Here is a 23032-nt window from a genome sequence, read left to right as displayed (position 1 = left end):
CAGTCTATGAGCAAGTGGACCAGGCAGGCTCCTGAGACCCCAAGTATCTTCCTCCTCATGAGGGCTTGCCTGATAGTCCATAGACATAGTTTCATTCAAGACAGCAATGCTTGGCTCTCAAGAGCCCAGCTCTGGAATCAGATCTCCTAGTTTTAAATCCCAGCTCCACAACTTACTGTTGGCTTAGTGTCCTGGGTGTAGGCCCTAACTTTGAGTCTTTCTGTGAATTAATAAGAACGTCCATGAAATGCGGTTATCTAGCACTTGGCTCATGGTACACCTTCAATATCTGTCAACTTCTATTATTATTATTTAGACTTAAAGGACCACCTAACAAAATGCAAATACCCAGAGAATCATGCCTCATTACCAGTTAATACTTGGGGGACAGGGGAGGTGAGTCTCACACTTGAATGTCAATTAAGATGACAGTAGCCAGCAGCAAGGGATCCAGGATTGAAACCTGGGAGAAGCAGGGAACTAGGCCAAAGGAAAGAAACAGCTTTGACATTTTGCTCAGAGCCACAGTGATTCTTCTACACAGAAAAGCACCCAATCGTTGCAGCTATCCAAGCACAAATCCTCGCTGTTGCAGAAAGGCAATCTAATTGCTGAATCCAGATTACAGGATCCATGGCCCTTGGGACATTAGGGACTGCCCCTTTCTCTATTAACTGCTCCACCTCAGAGATTCTATATATAGACTTTCTATGGTAAGAGATTTTAAACTGCGGCACCGCCACATTAGCTCTTTGTTTTTTGTATGCAAGGATTCTCAACACTGATGTGTATGGAAACGTGCGCACCCCAGAGAGGCTGCTTCCAAGGGTACTTGCCATGAGCAGCCAACGGAAAACCACCACCCTTTTCTGCGAGGCAGCTGTGTGTCCCTTTGCACCCAGAGTAGACTGCCATTTGTAAAGTCATCCATCACCTCTATATATCAGCCATTTGTTGATTTTAACACCCCCTCCTAACCGCAAAGAGAGAAGAGGAAATGTCATTTTGGAGACTTTCCGTTAAGCTGTTGTGTACAAAATGGATAAGTGATTATTTTTTTTCTCCTCAGGGTACCCAGGAAAGGCTGATTCAGACACAGACCCCTATACGAGAGAGTCCATTTCACGTCCTGCTGCGTCAGGAAGGGGTCGTTCTGGGAGCACACACACGGCACACACGGCTCACACGTCCACGTGTGCCGCGCCCAGTGAAGCACTGACCTGTCAGGCCGGCAGCCTCTGCAGACAGGAAGGCGCTCCAAGACAGGAGGAAAAACAGGCCGGTTTCCAGCATAGGGAACTCACAGAGTTTGGTAAATTTGGTCAAGTGACAAAGACATGTTAAGGAAAACAACAAATGCTTTTACAGCTAAATCTCCTCCTTGGCTGAGGAAACCTAACCTGGTTGAGACAGTTCTAGAGTAAGAGAACTGATTTCAGACCTGACTGGGAGGCTATACCTTTTGTTGAGATGGCTTTGAAGGCCAGCATGAATTCCATGCTCCGTTGGGAGCTGAACACTCCAGTAAAAATGCAAACCTGTGTTCAGATTTTAAAAAGGTGTCTTAGTAAGAAGATAAAATCAGCTAAGCGTGGGTACAAAACCTCTTGAATTTGGCGTTGGCCCTTGGGGCATGCCCCTCAGGGAATGATGGCAGCAGATCAGGGAAAACAAAACCATGGACAGCGAGGCTAGGTGACGTGCTGCAAGTGCGTCAGCATCAAACGAGGCCACTGCTCCCTGGGGAGTGAGAGTCTGTGGACAGATCCCCTTAAAATCTCCTCTCTTGGGGATGGAAATAGGATCAGGAGGAACGTTTATGTTCAGTGATAGGGAAACTACCCACGCCATCTTAGTATAAGTAGGATAGAGGAAAAGGTATATTATTTCTAGGTCAGGCAAGCAGCCCTTTGGCAGGCAATGGTTCATTTTGGCTGGGATGACACTTGGTCAATAGCCTATAAACTGCACATAGAGCAAGGGCAGAGTGATCCAAATCATGCAGAGAATGGGTTATGGGAAGATGATTAGGAATATGTAATCGATGGAAAATGGTTACATTGCAACTGTGCCCACAGTTATGCAAAAAAAAAAAAAAAAAAGAAAGAAAGAAAGAAAGAAAGAAAGAAAGAAAGAAAGAAAGAAAGAAAGAAAATGCCCTGACAAATAAGGAGATGGTATGTTGCATTTTTATGCTTCAGGACAAAAATCTAAAGAGATTCTACATTAAGAAATGTTTAGCAGTAGGGCAGGGAAGCAAAAAGCTGATCCCTGGGGAAGATCCAGGTCTGAGTCTTGGCTCTGCTAGTCACTGGCTGTGTGATTTCTGAGCAATATATTAACCTCTCTGAGCCTCATTTCTATCCTATGTGAATTGTCAATGAGAAATGAGAATAATACCTACTCACCCAAGTACGGAGAGTAAAATGAGATGAAGTATCTGTAAAATGTTTTGCAAAATTTTAGAAAGCACAAAATGCCAAGAAGCAGAATGACATCAAGGTTGGGAATGTAGCCTCTGGAAGCCAATCCTACTTCTCCGTATCAGCTTCAACGTGTCCCTTGACCAATTCTGCCTTGGTTTCCCCGTCTGAAAATGGAGGTAATCATGCAACCTACCTCCTAGGTATATGCACCAGTTATTATGTGTTAAGCACTCAAAAGAGTACCAGATATGCAACAAGGAATATGTACACTTTTCTATTAATGTGATTTAAGTTAATTTGTTTTGGAATACATCTTTCTCGGACATTGATTCAGTAAGCATCTGGAAACAATTCTTTATCTGGGAGAAAATATAGGGTGCCCTTTGACCCTTTCAGCATTCCCTCTTATTACTCGGAGGACAGGCTTTGCTTTTAGTGGGGTGTGTTCCTCTGAATTTCCTCTTTTAATTTGTTGTGGAGAAGGCTTAGGCCACTTTGAGTAACAGAATAGCAAGTGGACATAGGACATTCATCTCTTTCAACCTTCTCCAGAAGGTAGTTTAGTTTTGAGTCAAGATCCAAGCTAGCATAGAGCCCAGGGGCTTACCCCTGAGGAGTATCACCTCATTATGGACAAGGTATCAAGGCTCATTATGGTGGAGGGAAAGACTGTGCACCTGTCTCCTTCGCAGCCTGAGTTTGTGAGAGGCAGGTGCAGCGTGACAGATCCTCCCACTGAGACTGAGCCCTTGGCTCTTCTATCTCTCCACCATTTTTTCCAGGTCTGATCCAATCTCATGGCAGACTTCTAATCTCTAGGAGTTTTTCTTGCTTTTCCTACCAACTTGTTTACTTATGTGTCCATACATTCCCTTCACATCAAGCAGAAAAGTGTTCCAATTTCATCTTTTCCACCTAGAGCAGGCTCTGGAGCCAAAAAGTGTGGGTTTAAAATCCCAGCCCTGAAATGTCTCAGCTGTATGGCTTTAGACAAGTTGTTTAACCTTTATGTGTCAGTTTCTTTAGCTGTAAAATTGAGATAATAACAGTATCTTCCTTCCAGTGTTTTTAAAAAAGCTATATGAGAAAATCCATTAGTAAAATGCTAATGACAATGGCTGACAAATGGTAAAGTTCTTAACAAATGTTACACTAATAATAATTGTGTTGGCTATTACTGATATGTTGCCCAGAGTAGCTACTTAACCTTCTTGAGCCTCAGTTTCCTCATGGTAGAGTGAGGATAATAATAATAGCCTATCTTACAGGGTTGATTCAAATGAGGAGATACACAAAGGCCTTAGCACATGCTAGACATTCATGAAATGTTGCTATCACCATTGCCATTACTTATGTAAAACAACATGTGGCCTCCATCATAATTCCACTTAATAATCAAGAGGCAATAAAGATCAAAAGTATGGTCTGTCTCTTGGTTTCAAGCTCTGGGTTTGAAGTTTGGCTCTTACACTTACAAGCTGTATGATGCTGGGTAATACCTTACCCTTTCTAAGCTTCAGTATTCAATAAAAATAATATCTGCATGATATGGTCATCATCAGGGTCAATGAGGTATAGCGTGTAAAACAAATAGTAAAGGCCTTACGTATCATGAGTACTGATATTAATCATTAGATTATTAATCATTATTTTTATTAGAGATCAGCCCTGCCTTTTCTGAGTTACTTTATTTCTTTGTCAAAGGAGTTGACGCTCTCTAGGGTTTCCAGGACAAAATTGTGGAGTGGCCTTTGAATCTCTCCTCTTCCAATCATTAAATCCTAGAGATTCTTCTAAACATTATTCTCCTTTATGTTTCTTCCATAGTTCATCATCACAGTTTCTCTTGATTCTAATCCTTTTTTGACTCATCCTATGAACCAGTTCCTCATTTATTGTTTAAAAACAGGACTTTCAGCATGTCACTCTCTTGAGCAGAAACCTTCAGTAGCTAATTGCAGACTACAGACAAAAGCTCAGACTCCTTAGAATAACACTCCAAGAGACACCACAGGGTGAGTCCAATCACTTGTGTCTCCTCATCTTCCACTGCTTACCAGCCTGAGCCCTCTAGTCCTCTCAATCCCATCCCCACATTTTAATGAATGCTGGTTTTCTCCTGAATCACTTATCACATAGCCTTTATCTATATACTATCTATACTTCAGGCCAAGCCTACATCCCTGTCTGCATGTAAATATTGCTTTTCACATTATTTTTTAGAATTATAAGGCTGGTCAAGAGTCTATTGGACTATTTCAGAAACAATGAACTCATCCACATTTGAATTTTTGAGTCCTAATAAGTTGGATAGAACTCTTATTGTAGAACTTGTCTTTCCAAGTTTGTTACTAATTGAAGGCAGAACCCATATTTGATTCATCTTCTGACTCATGTTAGAAAGCCTTAGTAGAAACTAGCTTTTTAGCAGCTGCTCCGTGAATAGAGATTCACTGGGTCAGTCCCCATGAAAAAGTACCCAATGTGTTGCTTTCTTTGCTAGATCCCTGACATATCTTGCACCCTTCTTCTTTCTCTATTCCCCAAGGTCTTTGGTCCTTGATCTTTTGTTCTGCCTCTTTTTATGGCCTCTGTTAAGCCCTCACACTTGACACTGGCTTTCTGGCTTTCTTCCTCAACTCTGACTTACTTTTGCTCCATCCAACTGCTCTGACTGAACAGCTCACTAGACCAGCTTCATTCCCTGGCTCAAATTCTCTAGGAACTCTGCCCATTCTCCCACTGCACTGTTGCAAAAGAGGGAATGAGATGACACAACTGCCCAGATATGGCAAACATGTCATTTCTGCCCTGCTTGCACATCCCTTTCTATAAAATCACTAAGGACATTTGTTTAAACCCACAGTGATCTTTGAGTTGGCCAGTCCTATGAGCTAGTGGTTGAAAGAAGTTTGAAAAGGAAGAAGAGAATACCCAGTTAATCACTCCCAGTCAATCCTGTCTTATTCCTGACCTTGGATCTTCAGTTCTTCCTCTTGATCCTAATATAGGCAATCCTGATGTCCCATGCTCACCTATTTTCCTACATGGCAGTTTTTTAAGACTGTTGCTATCTTGGGGTCAGATAGTATCAATAGTGCTAGAATAGGCCTTGGACAAAAAAAGATCCTGGTCCCCTCTGCCGTTGCTACCAATCTATGCCTCAAGGATGACTCAGAACTAAGATGGCTCCAGTGGCATTGTATCACACTTGAACTAGACTGTCTAGCCACTTCTTTCTTGGCCTGGAGGTTGTGCAACCTCAGATACATTCCACATTGATGCTCTTAACAGTCCCCAGCTTTCCACGCACACATACAAAGGATATCAGTGCGGTGACAACAGCATATGCAGACCCCATTGCAAATGAGCCGGCGAAGATCCCCAGGAAATTCCCCACGGACTGGAAGAATGCTGCAGCATCAAATGCGTTTGGATTCTCCTTGGGGCTGTAAATGGATATAGAACTGGAAAGAAAAGAGGGCGAATGTTAGTCAGTGACTTCTCTCTTATAGCCCAAATACCAGAAGTCAGAAGTTAGCACCCACATTTGAGGAGGGTATCTTCTCCTGTGAGGTTAGGTCCTGGTTGGAAGAGTTCAGGAGAAACAGATGAGGACAGGGAGAGGTAGAGAAAGTAGAGAGATTTTCCTTTCCTTACAGCCCAATCCCATGGTATCCATATATTGCTGCCAGTCAGTAAACATTTTTATATTGGAAGGGTCATAAAGAATATTGTTTCTGAGCAAACTAGGCATTAAAACATGGTAGGTGTATAAGGAATCTGCTGAGGAGATAGATAACTGTGAATTATTTAGTGGCCATATGTCTTCAGTGCTGTTATATATTCACAAATGCTCCTGATAAAAAGTGCACTTTTATGGCCTGTGCACAAATGGGCAATACAAATCACAGCGTGCACAAAATATTCTGCTGTGATCTTGTCATAAACCACAAAGCATTCCTCCTCTCCAGTGTAACCCTTCAGAAACAGAGCCTAGACGATGCTTAGAACATCACAGTATTAACCCCTGGGGAGAGCCAAACCCTCATTTTCCCACCGAAACAAATGGCAGCAGCTGCCCAAGGTCATGTTTTATACCCCAATTCTGGTGGCTGTCAACAGATTTATTTCCATACAGAAAAATCAATCCACCAATAGGCAGTCTGTTCACTTAAACATTTTTGAGTACACCACATTTGCTTTTTTTTTTTTTTTTTTTTTTTTTTAGCCAGGGCCTCAAATCCCAGAGCATTAATATGAAGGACAAGGTACATCCTATTTTAGGAAATATGAACTCCATGTTGTAGCATTAAAATGAACAGATGTGCTAGAACCAGTAGCTGTGGGGAGACAAATGAAGTAACATTTTATTTTTTTTAAATAGTTTTTATTTTAATTATGAGGTCTTTAAGACTAATCAGGAAAATCAAGAGTTTTATAATAGGTTCTGGAAGGGACTTTGTAGCAGTATAGAGAGCAATAAGTATACTAGACACACTGATGAGATTAGATCGGATTTTACAGAAATGTAACTGAATCTTTCATGGTTTGAATGATTAGAGCATGTTAACTATCTGATTTGACTTTCTGTATCTAGAGACTAGTTATGGGGGTTGGGGAGATTCCAGTTATTCTATAGGAAGATGTGTGGCTTAAAAAAGGTAGTTTTCAATGCTCTTAGTTTTTCCCTGGATGTCTTTAAACCCCTAAAGTAGGCCAAACACTTCTACTTTGATCATGTAATTGGATAAGGAAGATGAATGTGGATCTCAAATGGAGCCCTTGAAATGTATGTGAGAAAAGGATTGCCTTTGAAGTGTTTTCTTTTTGTAAAGTATTGTGTTTTGCAGAAAAAAATGAAAAAGCAAACCCATACTTAGGTCCTTTGTATCTGACAGTCCTGAGAATGGGTGTATAACCCCATGGCCATTATGAAAGTTGGTGCCCAACTCTGCAAAGCTTGATGTGTGAGTTGACATTCACCAGCATATTTCTTCATTCCAAAGAAGGAATGTCATGATAAGAAAACATTCTATTTGCATTCTGCTTTTCAAAAAAAGAGTTTTGCATAGTAACACAGCTCTGTGAATAATTCTGTTAATTCCTGAGGCTACCAATAGATCTGATCCATAGAACTGGTACCTCTTCATCCCTATTTCTACCTCCACCCTCCAGAAAGTATTTTCTCTGTCCTTACACTTCTTGACCTTGGAGTGCCATTATCACATCATTTGGCCATATCATTATGTAATGTTACTTCCATTATTAATGTAATGTTTTTCTTTAAATCAACTCATTTTTATTCAAACACAAGAGCTTTTATTAAAGAATGTTTTCGAAGTCAGCTTGGATGTGCTAATTTTCTTTCTTCTTAATACCTATGAGATTATGTAACTATTACATTTGATGAAAAGTTCACCTGTGTGTCACCTACAATCATCTGGGTAGCCCCCCTAGTTCTCAGTCTGCATTCTGGGAGACATTCTCTTCCTGGGCTCTGATCCCCACCCAGGAGGGTATAGGCAAACTTCATATATTTCTTCTCTGATGTTTAATTTAACTTAAGGGAAAAGCTTAACTTCCCTTGACTTATGAAGACTTGTCTGTTGAATATACTGCCCCTAAAGCTCTGCAGGATGTAAGCACTGGGAACCCACTAAGGACCTGGTGGTGCATTAGCTGTAGGGTGTCGGGGGCAGGCAGGAAAGGGCATAGAGAAGAGAAGCAGAATTTGAGTCAACAAACATTTGGTTGAACATATACAAGACGAATCTAGGCACAGGATGTAGATGATAACTAGCTCTAGTCATGGCATTGTATGATTTTTTGAGAGATATGTAACATTTAATGGTGCAAATGAGGCAAGAGTCATTATTTTAGATGAGAGGAGATGGCATTTGAGGAAGGAAGCAAATCAACAGTGATGGGAAGAGGGTACTTCAGGCAGTAGAAAGAGTGTAAGCAAAGGCAAGAAGGCAGATGAGTTGAGGACACTTCAAAGCAGAACTACATAGTTATGGCTGGAACACAGGGACCATGTATGTGGGCACCTATGGAGGTAGAGATAGGTAGATGGTGTCACTTAGCTTTAAATTTCACGTTAAACATATGCAAAAGTCCTCACATTTACATAACATTTTGTTCCCTTTAGGCCTGCATTAAACTTCATCTGATCCTATAACATTTTTTTCCAGGTAAACAGGGCAGGTATTTTTATCCCTCTTTATCTATCTTTTCTTTTTTTATAAAACAAAGAAACTAAGAGTCAGAGAACTTAAGATCATAGAGCTATGGAGTTCAAAATGCAGATTTTTTGTTTCTTCCTTCAGAAAGTGATCTTGTTGGGAGGAGAACAGGAAAAACAGGAACCCAAATCAGGCTGACTGAGTAAGTGCTGTGCCAATTGTAAATGAAGTCCAGGTACCGGAACCTTTAATTTCATCCCTGGATGGAACATGGGCAGCACCTTCCTGTGTGCAAGGATAGAGCAGATTGGACTGTATGGGGTGACAGCACCCTCTTCCTCATCTCATTAGGTGGCAAGACTTGGGGCTTCTCATGGGAATCTGCTTTCAGGCCTGGCTCCTGGACTTGAGCTTTGCTGGGCCTGGTCTGGGTCTTGGTCCTCTTTGTATGCCTAGGACACAGACTGGTACCTGGCACGTGGCAGGCCAAATAAAGGTGAATGAAATAAAGGCAGGATGACTGGAAAGTAGAAAGGAAAGAAGGAGGTCTGCAAAAGCTAGTCTGGAAATGAATTATCATCTACAAGATTTCCTTTATTAAGCAATGACTATATATTTACACTGTGGGGGCTTTTAAGTTCATCAACCCAAACTGAAGGTGATACTTGAAACTCTTGAGCTTTGGAGATCTGACCCTTATTGGCTCCATGGCCTTGGGCAAGTTATTTCATCATGCTCAGCCTCAGTTTCAAAGTCTGTAAAATGGAAATATTAATAGTACTTATCTCCCAGAAATGCATGAGGATATGAGGTACATTTAAAACCTGTATATTTATCTTGTGGACTGTAGGGCCATTCATTGAGTGCTGATTATGTGCATGAAAAATAAATACTCACTGAATGCTGACGATCATCACCACCATCATCACCATTCTGCTAAGAACTTCCACAAACCTCACAATGACAGAACAGAGTGCAGTGGCTGAGCCAGGCCCCAGCTCCAAATACACAGAAATTGGGTGTGGCTCCCCTTCTGGCACACCAGACTTCCCGGTCACTGCAAGGAACTAGTCACTTTTCCATGGGAACAGAAGGATCTCAGGGAGGACATGGCCATTGAAGTGAGGCTAAACAACTGTTCTGTTCATTGCAGAGCTCTTCACTCCATGGATCCACAAAGAAAGGGACATCCTCGGCAGTCTGGGTAGGGATCTGTCTCAGGACAAGAACAGGTAAGGAGCCTGAGCTTAAGTTGCATCAGCCCTAGTTAAGTGGCACCCCTACTGGATGTTCTGTAGGCAAAGCCCCCTGGCTTCTGGTGAGGGGTGCGGTAAAGAGAGCAGGTAAGAAAAGTAGGGGAGGTTGCATCTCTCCTGATTGCCAGGATTTTAGGAAGTTCTTCCTCTGGGCTCTAAATCCTGGTGAGGGAGGCATCTCTTTGGGCTCTGGTTTTCAGCTACAACACTAAGCCTATGGATTGTAGGGCAGAAGCTGCAGAAGGTGCTTTCTGGAAACAAACAAGGGTTTGAGTAGCATATGTAGACCTTTCCAACTTCAACCCAAGAGAGGAAGCAATAGCATGTTCCAGCAGTTTCAGCCCTTTGGACTTAAAAAGAAAACATTTCCTCCCCTGCACTGAGGGACATGCTTGGACCATTTGTAGATGCAAACATTGGAAAGGAGAGAGGAGAAGAAGAAGAATTAGACTTCTGCTAACCTGTGTGGTGTTTGTTCTCTGGGGCACTACTCTGAAGAGGCACTGTTTATAACACAAGCTGGTAAAGATGGATCTACGATCCCCATATTTCTGAATTTTTTTTTCAAAAGATTTTATTTATTTATTTGACAGAGATAGAGACAGCCAGCGAGAGAGGAAACACAAGCAGGGGGAGTGGGAGAGGAAGAAGCAGGCTCACAGCAGAGGAGCCTGATGTGGGGCTCGATCCCACAACGGCAGGATCACGCCCTGAGCCAAAGGCAGACGCTTAACTGCTGTGCCACCCAGGCGCCCCAACGATCCCCATATTTCTGGAAAGAATATTTGAGTTAGATGAAACCAATATCCTTGAAAATGATATGAGCAGAAATACATAGTGGTGTTTAAATATTCATCTCATAAGTTGGAAATAAGTCCAGGTTATTGATTCATTCTATTCAGGAATAGATTATTCAGCAAAAACGAGTTTGATGATAGTATATTGTATCCTTTCTCAGAAATAAGTGTGTGCAGCATCTTTTATTCAAAAATTTTGAAATGGATGAAATATCCTAAATTCCTTTGATGAAAGCAACATGAATAAGGATCATGTTGCTCACTGTACCATTTAAGATTCACAGACAGGATTGCAAATCTGGTGTCTCTCAACAACCCATTATTTAATCTTTATGATGTTCCTTCAGGGAACTCACCTGGCAGCTTAGGTAGTATTAAGAGCATAGAATCTGAATCTGGGATCTGGGTTCAAAATCTCAGTTCTGCCACTTACTGCCTGTGTGACCTTGAACACGTTACTTAATTTATATGCACCTCAGTTTCCTATAAAATGAGGATGATAACAATAATAACTATCAAATAAGTTGCTACAAGAATTTGATGAAATAATGTTTATAAAGCACTTGAAATGGCACATGTAACGTTGTAAGAAGTAGATAAGCATTTCTTAAGTAAATCATCCTTCTTCAAATAACCCATTCTTCCTCCTGCTCCTCCCCCTTCCTTTCTGTCTCTTTTTCTCTCTTTTGAACTGAGAGTTTGGTTTACTTCTAAAACGAGTATCTCAAACTAGCTGTCCAATCAGCACGTCAACTGAAACAGAACTGAGATGTCATCACCTGTCTCTCTTGCACCTTGACTGGACTGGTCAATGGTCTAGGATCACAGAGTGTAAGGGACTGTTTGATCTTACAGATTGTTTTTTGTGGAATGGTGTATGACACCATTAGCTCAATAAATGCTAGGGATGAAGAACAAGAAGGAGAGAGCAAGAAGAAGAAAAGGAGGATGAAGAGAAGGTATTGCAATTATGCTGGAAGTGAAAATGATATAATTCAGGGAAAGTGTTCTATAAATGGTACTACCATTACTGCCACCAATGCCATCCCCTCCAGGACTCATGACTCTGGCTTCCTTCCCATTTTTGGATCCTACCCAGTCTTCTCTGTCCTGGTTCTTACAATCTTTCTCAAGATCACCTGATTTCTAACACCATCCACTTTGTTATTTTTCACTGCTACTGCTAAAATATTTTGCCTCACACTTATTCACTTAAAATACCCAACAACGGAGCTATTCTTCCATTGGTCCTCCCAGCTCCCAGTCTATTCTCCATCCTGGGTGCCTGACTGGGACAACCTGCTTCTCCTAGCCCCCAGTATAGTCTCAATTCTTTTGTTAACAAGAAATTAATGTCACTCAAAAACTTTCACAAGGAAAATATTAAACAAACACATTGTATCCCTTTCATAATATTTATTAATGTAATCATTAAAGAAAAAAATGAGAAAATGACTACTATAGCCAATGATGTACCAAAGGACCTACCATTTTCTCTGCCAAATCTTTAATCCCTAACAAAAAATTTCTAACTGCTGACACCAGTTAATTATAGAATTCCTGATTAGTTGGGATATATATATGAAGTAGTTTATTTTTTTCCAATTACTGCTTCCAGCTGTACTACATCAAATCCTTTGTGTGGGTATGTAATTCCATTAATGATGTCTTAGCCAAATTCCATTATTCAATTCTTTTCAGTTATTAAGACTTGGTACAGTCTCGCTTAAAAACTAAATCTTCAAAGCAGGATTCTTCTTCCCCCTGCAGATTATAGGGCAGCAGGCAGGATGACTTGGAAGGGAGGAGAGGTAGAAGAGGTGTTCCTCCAACTCTCTTCTGGGCACCAGTGTCCCCTGGTGTTGGAGGCATAGAGGAGGGATGGGGGACCAAGCTTTTTGCTCAATCCCTCTTTTAGAGACCTCTGCTGACATGGTAGCACATCTATTTTGCTGAGAATCCCCTCACAGGGACCAATTTTCCCTCTACCCTGCCAGCTATGTACCATCCCAGCCCTTTTCTGTGGCTTGGATCTAAGGCCATTTGGGCAGCATCATGGCTCTCATCCTTCTTTTGACCTCCAATCCCCTTAATTGAGCCATGGGCCACTGTGCCAGGTGTGTTCACCTTGGCCACTTCCTAAACACACCAAACCAGGGAGCCATCAGGTCCTGATGACACAGACCATTACAGCTGATTCCTTTTAGAGATCTCTAGGCCAGGCCCCATGTTCTTGTGTACTCCCACTCCTAGAACCACATCCAAGAACTTCCTTCCTTTACTCTGTTTTGGGAGGGCCTTTGCCCCTCTGTAGTTTTCTCCACTGGGAAATGAGCTGACAAGGCCTCTTCTTGCAGGTAGCCTCAGCCTTTGGATGATTCCTTCCTGCGGAGTCCCTTCCACTTGACTTAGGATAGAGGAAGCACCCCGATGAGCAGAGGGAACAGCCTCACACCTCAAACACTGTAGTCTCTCCAAGAACAACCCCATCCTTCCCCACTCCTTTTATATACCAATATGAGGTGAAAGAGATTGTGGGGAGGTTGAAGGAAATAAGGCTAATTCTGTTGCCAATTAAGCTAGTTAAGTGGCCTTAACTGCTGGGAAAAGCCGCTGCTCTTTTTAGTATGGAGCCATTTATCAGCTTTTGTTTTCAGCTTTGCTCCCTAAACCCAACTTGGCAAACAGGAAAAGGCCCACAGGATGACACAGCTTGTGACCTTTATATCAGGGTGCTTCTAAATTTTTTCTCCCTATCTAGAGTTGCTTTGTCATTCTGCTCTTAAAGATACATTTTTAAGGAGAAATACAACATAGAGGGGCAATGAAAATTTGTAAAAGCTCCTCTGTTTAGTTGGCCCTGAGTGTCACAGGTAAGAAACAAAGTAGAGGAAAACTAATTACAATGCTATTTTGTGTTTAAAATTTTTTGGTCCTTAAAAAACCACAAGTGGATCCTTATCTATTATTTATCTTTTAATAACCGTACCAACCTGCCCTTTCTCAAGAAGTTGCTTAATTATGAATAAGAAATTGATTTTTATGGGGCCAAGAATTGTGTGTACACATTGGAATTCATTCTGGCATCTGCCCACCCATTATTCTGGCTTATGTTCTGCCAAAGGCCAATGAAGCTCTGTCAAGAGGACCTGCTGTAAAACATAATGACTTCAGGAATTGGGGGCATTCCAGGCACCCTAGGAGGTTAGAAGAGCTGCCTCTTAATAATAAGAGGTTCTGGCCAGAGGTTCACTGAACCTGAGTTAAAACCATCAGGTTTCACCTTCCCAAGGGCCAACAACCCCGCAGGGTAGAGAGTCGTGTTTGCAGAGGGCACATTAATAACTCTTTCAGCTTCTGGAGGACCATTTAGTTAATGACTTTGCTCCCTGAGGATCTAAATTCATACGAAGGTGTGATTTTCCAAATCCTTGACAAATATCATTTTGCCATTTTGACATCTGGTACAAAAGAAAAAGACAAGGGGAATTCTGTGGGAAGTATGAGTTGGTCTGTCATAGCTGCCCCCAGAATAATACAGTCTCATGCTTAATTTACTGATTTTCTCCATCATCAAATACTTCTTAATCACTTACAATGTGCAGATATTGTTCTAGGCACTAAAGATCTAGAAGGGAACACTACAAAGCTTCTAACCTCATGTTTCTTACATTCCAGTGGAGAAAAAAAACCACGAAGAATAGCTAAGCAGATAAATAAATGATTTAATGACAGAGGTTGAAAAGAAACATAAAGCATCATGAGGGGATGGGATAGAGAGTGACAGGGAAACTGCTTTAGTTGGGGTAGTCAGAAAAGGCTTTTCTGAGAAAGATTATTAAGTGGAGTCCTGAATCAAAAGAACTGGAGAGAGTTTTCTAGACCCGGAAGCAGAGCTTGCTCAGTGGATCTGAGTTGCTGCAAGGAGGCAACGTGGCTGGAGGGAAATGAGCAAGGGGAGAATGGTGGGAGACAGGGCTGGAGGTAGGATTGGGGACAGGTCTTATGGAAGCTTCCAGGCCATTTTGAGGTCTTAGGATAGTCTTCTAGGGGTGAAAGGGCAGCCATTGGAGGCCTTGGGGTCGGGGAGAGCTGTAGTATGGAATATTTCCTATGAAGTCTATGTCAATAACAGCAGAAGAAGTTGGATAGGAGATAGCATGGTCCCACTGTATGTATTCCTCAATGGCTGGGGCCGACCAGGCCTCTCTTCATCAATCTAGATGCCATCATTTGAATGAGACCTGACAAACCACAGCAGACCACAGGAGAAGGAGTAGGGTGATAAAGAGGAAAATGGAAGGAAGGAGGAGAATTTAAAGGATAGATGAATTTAGTAGAAATAGCTTCAGTGAGCATTTGCAATGTAGTCATGCAGAGGAAGGACTGGCCTCGTTTTGGGGGTTTCCAGAGGCAAGATAAAGTCCAAAAGTAAAAACATCATAGGGAGAAAGATTTCAGATTTATTTTTGATTTCAAAATTTCTGAAATTTTAGATCTGACACAAAAGGAAATGGGCTCTAGGAAAGGGTAGTGAGGAAATACTTAAGAATAGAATGAAAGAGTTACTTTTCAGGGTGCTATAGAGAAAATCCAAGCACTGCATGTTGGATAAGGTGGCCTCTAGGGACCTCTCACTCCAAGAGTTATTGATTCACTACCTATTTTCCAACTTCCTCCAGGAATACCAGGAGAGGAATGTTGGGTGCTTGGCTTTCTGCGCTAACCCAAATCCTGCCATTGGAAATGGCTAAGCACTTAGTAAGAAGCGGTACCGTCCTGCAATGGGGACACAATGAAGGCACCGATGATTTAGGTTGGAGCTGGGCTGATAATGACATCAAGAATAGTTATAAATTTCAGCACGGAATAAAGCCTTTGACAGATTCCTAAGTGGCTCTGCTCCATTAAGTTCCAACTTTAAGGTGACAAAGAGAGCCCTGAGTTTAAAATCAGTTAAAAGGGAAGAAGAGTTAAAGGAGGTTTGTTATGAATTATGTGTGCATTTTCTTTGAAAGGAGATCTTAAATTACTTTGCAATTTAGTCTGAAAAGTCTTGTCAGAAATTGAATTAGTCTGTGGGCTTTGCGAAATTTTCTCTCATACCTAATATTCAGAGGAAAGTGAATTTGAGATAGTCTTAAAGATAAAAGTAACTTGCAAATACTCTTCTTTTATTTTGTTTTCTTTCTTTCTTTTCTGAGGCAGAAACGGGAATTTGAATCCCACTACTGTGAGCCTATTTAAAAGAGAGAGAGAAAGACTAATTCTTATGATCTAATGGGAATTTCAACCCTTTCTCCTACTTTTCAGTTCCTTTAATCGTCACTAATGAAATCTTAGCTCCAAAGAGTACTGTGATATGTGAAACTTTTAGTCATAATAGATATAAAAAGATATAGAAAAGTAGGTTAATAGCCACTAAAGATGGAAATCTAGTTAAAATTAAAATATAATCATTAACAGGTACAAGCAGGACCAAATATTAATCCCCAAGGTTGAAATGGAGAAGGGGATCAGGGGCTCCAATATTTATTCAGCACTCCAAATACTTACTATTTCCTATATTCTTACTATGGAGCATTCACTATATGTCAAGCATTATGGTAAGCATATTTATAAACATTATCTCCTTCAACTATCACTGGACCCCCTAAAATGAGTGCTATTGTGATTTCCATTTTATAGATGAGGGAACTATGGCTTAGATTGAGTAACTTCATATGTTTCACCTCATTCAATCCTTCCAACAATCTAATGAAGAAAGTATTTGCATTTTGGAGATACACAGACTCAGGGAGGGTAAATCTTTTGCCCAAGTAACTCACTAGTAAATGGAGCAGCTGGTATTCAACTGAGATCTCATCAGTTGCAAGTCTGTGTACAATGCAGGCGGGAAAGTGGGAATACTGGGACCTATCACCTGAGTATGCCCACAGATAAAAAAACTCAACAAATGTTTCACCTTCAGAGGAATGAAGGAAAGACCACTTTTGGGAGTTTAAGATCTTAGGACTTGTAGTTGTAATTTGTAAGAAAAAAAAATTGCATCAGTTGGTATAACCATTTCAATATGAGGAGTTTTGCTGACAACCTGGTGCTGCTTCCAGGCCAGGATTTTTTCATGAAGACCCCTCTTTCATATTAAATGGCTTTAATATCTTGGCATTCACACCAACACCAGCTCAGGTCCATCCTCCTATGTGGTTGTTCACCCTGTGCTCCCACATGGTGACTTCTGTCTCTTTATAGTGATTACTTATTCATGTCTCAGAGTCTTCACCTGAAAAATGGTGACGATAACAATTATGTCTCCTTCATAGAGTGGGATTAACTGTGTCAATATGTGTACAATGCTTCTACCTGGAACATAGAAAGCACCCCATAAATGCTAGCTGCTATTACTGTTGTTGCTATTATTTGTATTAGTATTATTGTTGGAATGATTGCTATATTGTTTACTATTTGCTCAAAAGAAATAGATAAAAACTGAGCTCTATTTCTAGAAAGATGGAGGCATTTAGGAATTCCAGTTAATGTGTCAGAACATTATAAGAATCTTCTGGGGGTGAAATGAGCAATATGTTTAGAGTTAGATCAAATACTGAATTCATCTTTTTCTTAATGAGGCCTGTAGAGCAGAAGGCTACTGGGATAGTATCAAACAAGGAGATGCATGTAAATTTTTAACAATAGCTAAGCACAAAAGATCCATGGTTGCCTTGCAAATCCAATGGAACTGAACTTCTAGCAGCCTTGCCAGAGAAGAGGACACAAAGGTAGACATACCACAGAAATCCTGTTGCTATACCTAAGGCAAAAAAAGTTCGTGAACAGAGGGTGTCTAATGAAGTTGTGTGGGATTGCTGATTAGCAACAATCAAGGAAAAATCATGAAACCAGCGGAGCTTGCTTTTACGGCGATCACCAATTCACAGCTCACTGCATGCTACATAGAGATAAAGAAGAATCTGAAAACAGGCACTTGCTTGCCTTGGGCCCTGCAGTGTTTCAGACATGCTGTGTGCTGAGGACAGAGACAACTGCTGAATGAAATGCTGGTTTCCTCTGGCTGGGTCAAAGGACTTTTCATAGACAATGGGCTGCCTTCATAACCTGAGTGCCTTTCATTCCCACATTAGACAAATCCCACTCCCATTATAAACGGTTTCCTGAGACAGCCTAACAGAGTCTTACCTGATGACAAGGCAATACCTGGAAAATATTTGCATGGATTGGCTCATTCCCCCAGACCCTTTCCCTGAGCTTCCATTTATTAACAATTAAGTGAGTTTGGGGCCCAAATCACAAAATAATTTAATTAAGAATCTGCACCCATCTTTTTGGAGTTAAAGATAATTTTGCTTGAGTTCAAGGGTATCTTTGGGGGAAAAACACATAGTTATCTTCTTAAACTAATGTATTTTACCAAGATAGTTGCTTCACTCCCACAGATTTCAATTTTGTGTTTGAAGCATGGGACCTACAGACTAATAACATCCACCAAACCGAGTTTTGCATCTAAGAAATGTTTTTATATTACATTATATGTGTCTAGCAGTTGTTATCAAGCAGATATTGCAGAGTGCTTAAATTTCATAGAAGAGTCATTTTTGATAGTAGATCTTTGGGACACAACTTTATCTGGGATAAGAATACGGACTCTGAGGTATATTTGAATCTCAAACCAATACAACCTGTAAGAATTAAGAGATTCCTAACTCAAGCAATTAATAGGCCTTTCCTACCCCATGCAGTAAAGATAGTTACCAACATGTGGAGTCAGAAGCCAAGCATAGGAAGCACACTTCATTTACCAAGGCCATTGCTGAGCTGTGGAGTCCAAGCTACTGCTCAGCACGAGGAGCTAGTGCCCTGGGCCCTGAAGTAGTCCTGAAGGATCAGGAGAATGATTTTTGCACATCTAGGCAGACAACAGCTCAGAGGCTTGGGGAACATGTAAGCTGGATGATCTGGTCAGGGACTGGGGAGAAGGGAGGTCAGGGGAAGGCTTCACATTAGAACCAGGTAAGCAAGCCACACAGTACATAAACAACCAGCAAGGGGGCTGGGAAATCAATGATTCAAGGAGCCCAGGGAAGGGTGTGAACCCAACATAAATCCACACATGCACTTTTCTGGAAAGGGATTCCTCAACTTTCATCACCTTCTCCATTTAGCTCATGACCTCAAGAAGGTTAAAAACCACTGAAGCATGGAATATATGTATACGGATGGAAGAACAAGGAGGGGGTGGTTAAAAGGTGAGTCAAACAGTATCTGCAGAAGGTAAGACAAGAGGGAGAATCAGATAACCATTGCAAGGCACAGGAAACAGGAGCACCTTGGTAATGGAGGAAAACTTATACCTAAGTCACGACCCTTTTGTCCACATATCCTGCTGGGAGAGGGACTGTATATGGCTGCTCTGGGCTAGCAGGGAATGTACAGAACATAAGTGAATAATGACGGGTCAGAAAGTGTGACAATTCCTGACATCTAAGTATATCTGGATAGGAAGTTGAGGTTTTGAGAGTTATATTTGCACAGTAGTAAATGAAAGAGTTAAGAACTATAGCAGGTAACACCTTGAAGCATAAGTTAACATGTGGCCTGGATCAATCTTACTCCCTATTCATGGGAGTTTAGCTTATGTCAACTTTATTGATTCAACACATCCAAAGTTACATGCCAAGACTCACTGTCACCACCACTCCCAGGGCTTGGCTTTCTGTAGGTCAACCAGAACATGTGAGACACAGCAGGCTTGGTTCAGTGTGCTCATGGCAAGATCCTCAAAAGATCTTGTCTTTGTTTATATGTTACGAGAACAAATGGGAAAAATGGGCTGATGCTCCCCCAGAAATTTGGGAGAGGAATGTCCCTTGAGGGCTAAATGAAATGAGTAACACAATGGTAATAAAAAGCATGAGGGATGCAGATGTCTGTTTCCAAAATGGGTTAAAACAAGTGAATTTTTCCTATAGTTTGTAAGGGAGGAAGCACATAGTCAGGGTGGGTCAGGAGGAGAAGAACAGAATTACTCTTCTACCTATTTAATGGGTTGCTACTAGCTGGTGTTGAACTGTACTTCTTGGGACTAAGGTTACATCGAAATTGCAAAGACTTTGAGAAAAAGGGCAGAATTCAATAATTATACCTCACTGTCTCCTCTAGATGAAGTATAGTCATTAGATTTTTATTCAAATGTATTACCACCTTCTTGGTAAATTCCAGTTTTTAAAAAATGCCTCAGGGCCATCGTTAGAAGGCACGCAAATGGAAACAGAGGTGAGCCAGTGAGAGGAGAGCAGAATGCCATTTAGATGAAAATAATAAAGGACTGTGGCTGCATTCATATTCCCTAACAGTGTGTGTGTGTGTGCTTGTGTGTATGTGTGAAAGAGAGAGAGAAGCTCCAAAAAATCTTATGCTGAGAAATAGCAAAATCCCTGTTTTTGTGTGTGAAAAGTCTGCTTTAGCACTTCATGCTAATGAAACTTCAACAGGAAGAGGTCAGTGCATAATTAGAGATTATAGCACCATAAATGCTTATGAAATATGATGGTAAAGGTCTAGGTAACGTCATCACAGGAAAAGTATGATAATCCCTGAAGACCTGATGCCAGAACTTGGGGACTATAATGAAATGGAAGGTCTAGGAAGACTGGACAAGTGCCTCTCCCATCTATTGCTTTGGAATTTCCTGACAAACTTTGGCTCTGAGACCAAGCAGTCTGTGTAGGTGGCAGTGAGAGGAAGGAGGGCATCAGTTCTGTTACATTATTTATATTGAAAATGTTTTGCCTTTAAAATTCTAAAATTCTAAATTTTAAAAAAAGAACTTAAGCAGTAAGTTACCAAAATGATGAGAAGGAGAAAAAATAATTTCTGGCTTTCAAACCATAATAGAATAAACTAGTAAGATATAAAAAGATAGTTTGTTGGTAAATTGAGTGATCAGTTTGTGCAATGCCAGCTTAATTTTAGAATCTTAAATACTGAATTTGGAAAGCTTGTATGGTCTGTTTCTGCAATATGTTCAGTGTTAAACTTCTCTTGGACTTTGTGCTTTCTACATTGCAATGTTAATAGCTGCCATTCATTGAGGGTCTCTTGCAAGCCAGAACTATGATTTGCATTACGTATACATTATTTGTAATCTTCACAATAATCCCAAAGGAGAGATAATACTATCTATGTATTACAAGGAGAAATTGAGGAAATTGAAGAAGGTTAAGCTACATGGCCAAGGTCATGTGGTGAGTCAGTGGTAGGACTGGCATTACAATCTGTTTCCAAACCTCCTATGTTGCCCTCTCCCCTGCTGCTACCCAGTAAACTGTATGTTGGCAACATTGACGAAAGCTTAGTTATATGTGGTAGTCCCAATGGGTAAGTGCTTTCCTTAGGTAGTCTCTACTGGTAAGGTCTTTAAACTGTCTAGTTTAACTTGTATCTATATACTTTAGTTCTTTCTTTGTGTATTTATTTAATAGTAAACCAGCAAAAATAAATAAATAAATAAATAAATAAATAAATAAATAAATAAATAAAAAATAAAAAGTGGCCCTGAGAGCTATTGAAATTGAAGTGAAACAGGGTTGCTTTCCTCCAGATTTTCTCCTAGGCTTAACAAAATGTTTATGTTTGAAAGGTAGAATGTTTTGCTTATTATCTGGCAGGAAGTTGAATATCTGTTCTTGGCTGCTACTAAATTTTACAAATAATTAAAACATTATTTTTCTATCAAAATAGAATATATTACCAAAAGGAGACTCCTCTGTGGGCAAAATGATGGAAACCTATACCACCAAAGTGAACTTGGGGACATCTAGACTGACTGTCACCAAGAAATAGGAGCCTTGGTAAGTTCTCTTTGAGCTGACTTGTGCTTTGAAATACACAAAGGTTTGGGCCACTGGTTCCTTGTGACCTAAGCACAACAACAAAGGCTTTAAGTAGAGCTGGTGGACCTGATATTTCTTGCAAATCCACGATTCCCCCAACAGAACCATATTCCCTCGGCTTCAGAGGTGGTTCAGCAAAATTGAAAACATTTATTAAATGAGAAATTAATTATACTAAGATGCATCTTATGCCAGATGGTGATCTCTTCTCTACCAACAACTCTTATTAAACATCTGCCTAAGGCTACCATATCCAGGCAGATGTACTGACTTCTTTATGAAGAGACTGGTTATCTCCCTTCTTCATTGCTGCATTCCTTTCAATGTTTCCCTTTCTGCATCAGAATTTAAATCGGCATGTCCTTCATTCTTGCCTAGTTTAGGGAAAATAAAATTGTTAGAATTGTTAGAATTACATTCCTCTTGAGTCTCTCAACTAAGATGTGATGCAATACCGAGAATAAATTGATTAGAGTGGTATGGGTAAAGTGTAGAAATGAGAGAGAGAGAGAGAAGGAGAGGTCTTATGAGCATTGAACTGAAACTCATATTGACTGAAAAACTAACTCTGATTGCCAGGGCAAGTGATATGTGGGATAAATGGGGGCAATCAAAGACCAGTGAAGACTTCTCTGGAAAGATTCCATCAAGTGGTATTCTAATCCCAAATTCTAGCTTATTTGTGTGGAACAGTTTCTTGGTTGGCTTAAATGGGAAACAAACTTGGCAGCAGAAAGGAGAGAGATGGGATATACTGCTTACTGCACAATAGATTCTAATATGCTACCTTGTCCTTTAGTAAAATTAAAACAATTCTTTGTGGCTGAACCTAAAGGGGGAAGGTTTTTTGTTTCTCAGGAATTTTCTGGAATAGGATGAGATGGAGCTTTTTGCAATATGTTTACTATAGCCCAGGGCAAACACTTTCTCCATGGGCTTCTCTGCTTCTTCTGAGTGATGGGAGGAAAACAATCCAGGGCATGACATAGTTCAGGAAAGTTTGGATGAAATATCATTTCGGTGGTAAAATGTACACTCTAAAGTTTTAGGGCCCACAACCATAAACATATGAAATAGCTTTTATTTAAGGGATTTGAACCTTGTGAGAGAGAATTACCCAATATTGACATCACTTTTTTGTTTCCTCATAGTTAGACACTTCCTGAATTATCTGACTGCTTCCATCAAGGACATGGTCTGTAAGATCATTAAATGATGTGACATCATGCTTAGGGAATATGAAAAACTCATTCAACACTCGATGTACAAACATTCCCTTGACAATGTATAAAGTCTTGAACACATATCATGGCAAAAATCTTTCTTTGCTAGCCTTCCTCTTCACTCTTTCTTATAGCTCAGCAAAAAGAACGTGCCAGAACCTTTATTTAGCATGAGTCCATGAAAGACATTACTTATCTCAGAACTGCGTTAAAAGTAAACTGAAGCTTACTC

At 40.6% G+C, this 23032-nt stretch overlaps 1 protein-coding gene across 2 annotated transcripts in view; it reads right to left on the bottom strand.

Moving 5' to 3' along the window:
• The window catches only part of SLC9A9 (solute carrier family 9 member A9), a 549652-nt gene that overhangs the window by 294569 nt on the left and 232051 nt on the right, over nucleotides 1–23032 (bottom strand). For both annotated transcript variants that reach the window (XM_026497205.4, XM_026497204.4), the window contains exons 7-8: nucleotides 5755–5893; nucleotides 1221–1326 (exon numbers count right to left, since the gene is read on the bottom strand). In XM_026497205.4, coding sequence (XP_026352990.1) covers nucleotides 1221–1326; nucleotides 5755–5893 — 245 coding nt within the window. The remainder of the gene's footprint in view (nucleotides 1–1220; nucleotides 1327–5754; nucleotides 5894–23032) is intronic.

This window comes from Ursus arctos, unplaced genomic scaffold (assembly GCF_023065955.2).
Source record: "Ursus arctos isolate Adak ecotype North America unplaced genomic scaffold, UrsArc2.0 scaffold_20, whole genome shotgun sequence".
NCBI lineage: Eukaryota > Metazoa > Chordata > Mammalia > Carnivora > Ursidae > Ursus > Ursus arctos.
Note: the sequence above shows the minus strand (reverse complement) of the source record. Positions and strands in the feature narration are given on the sequence as shown.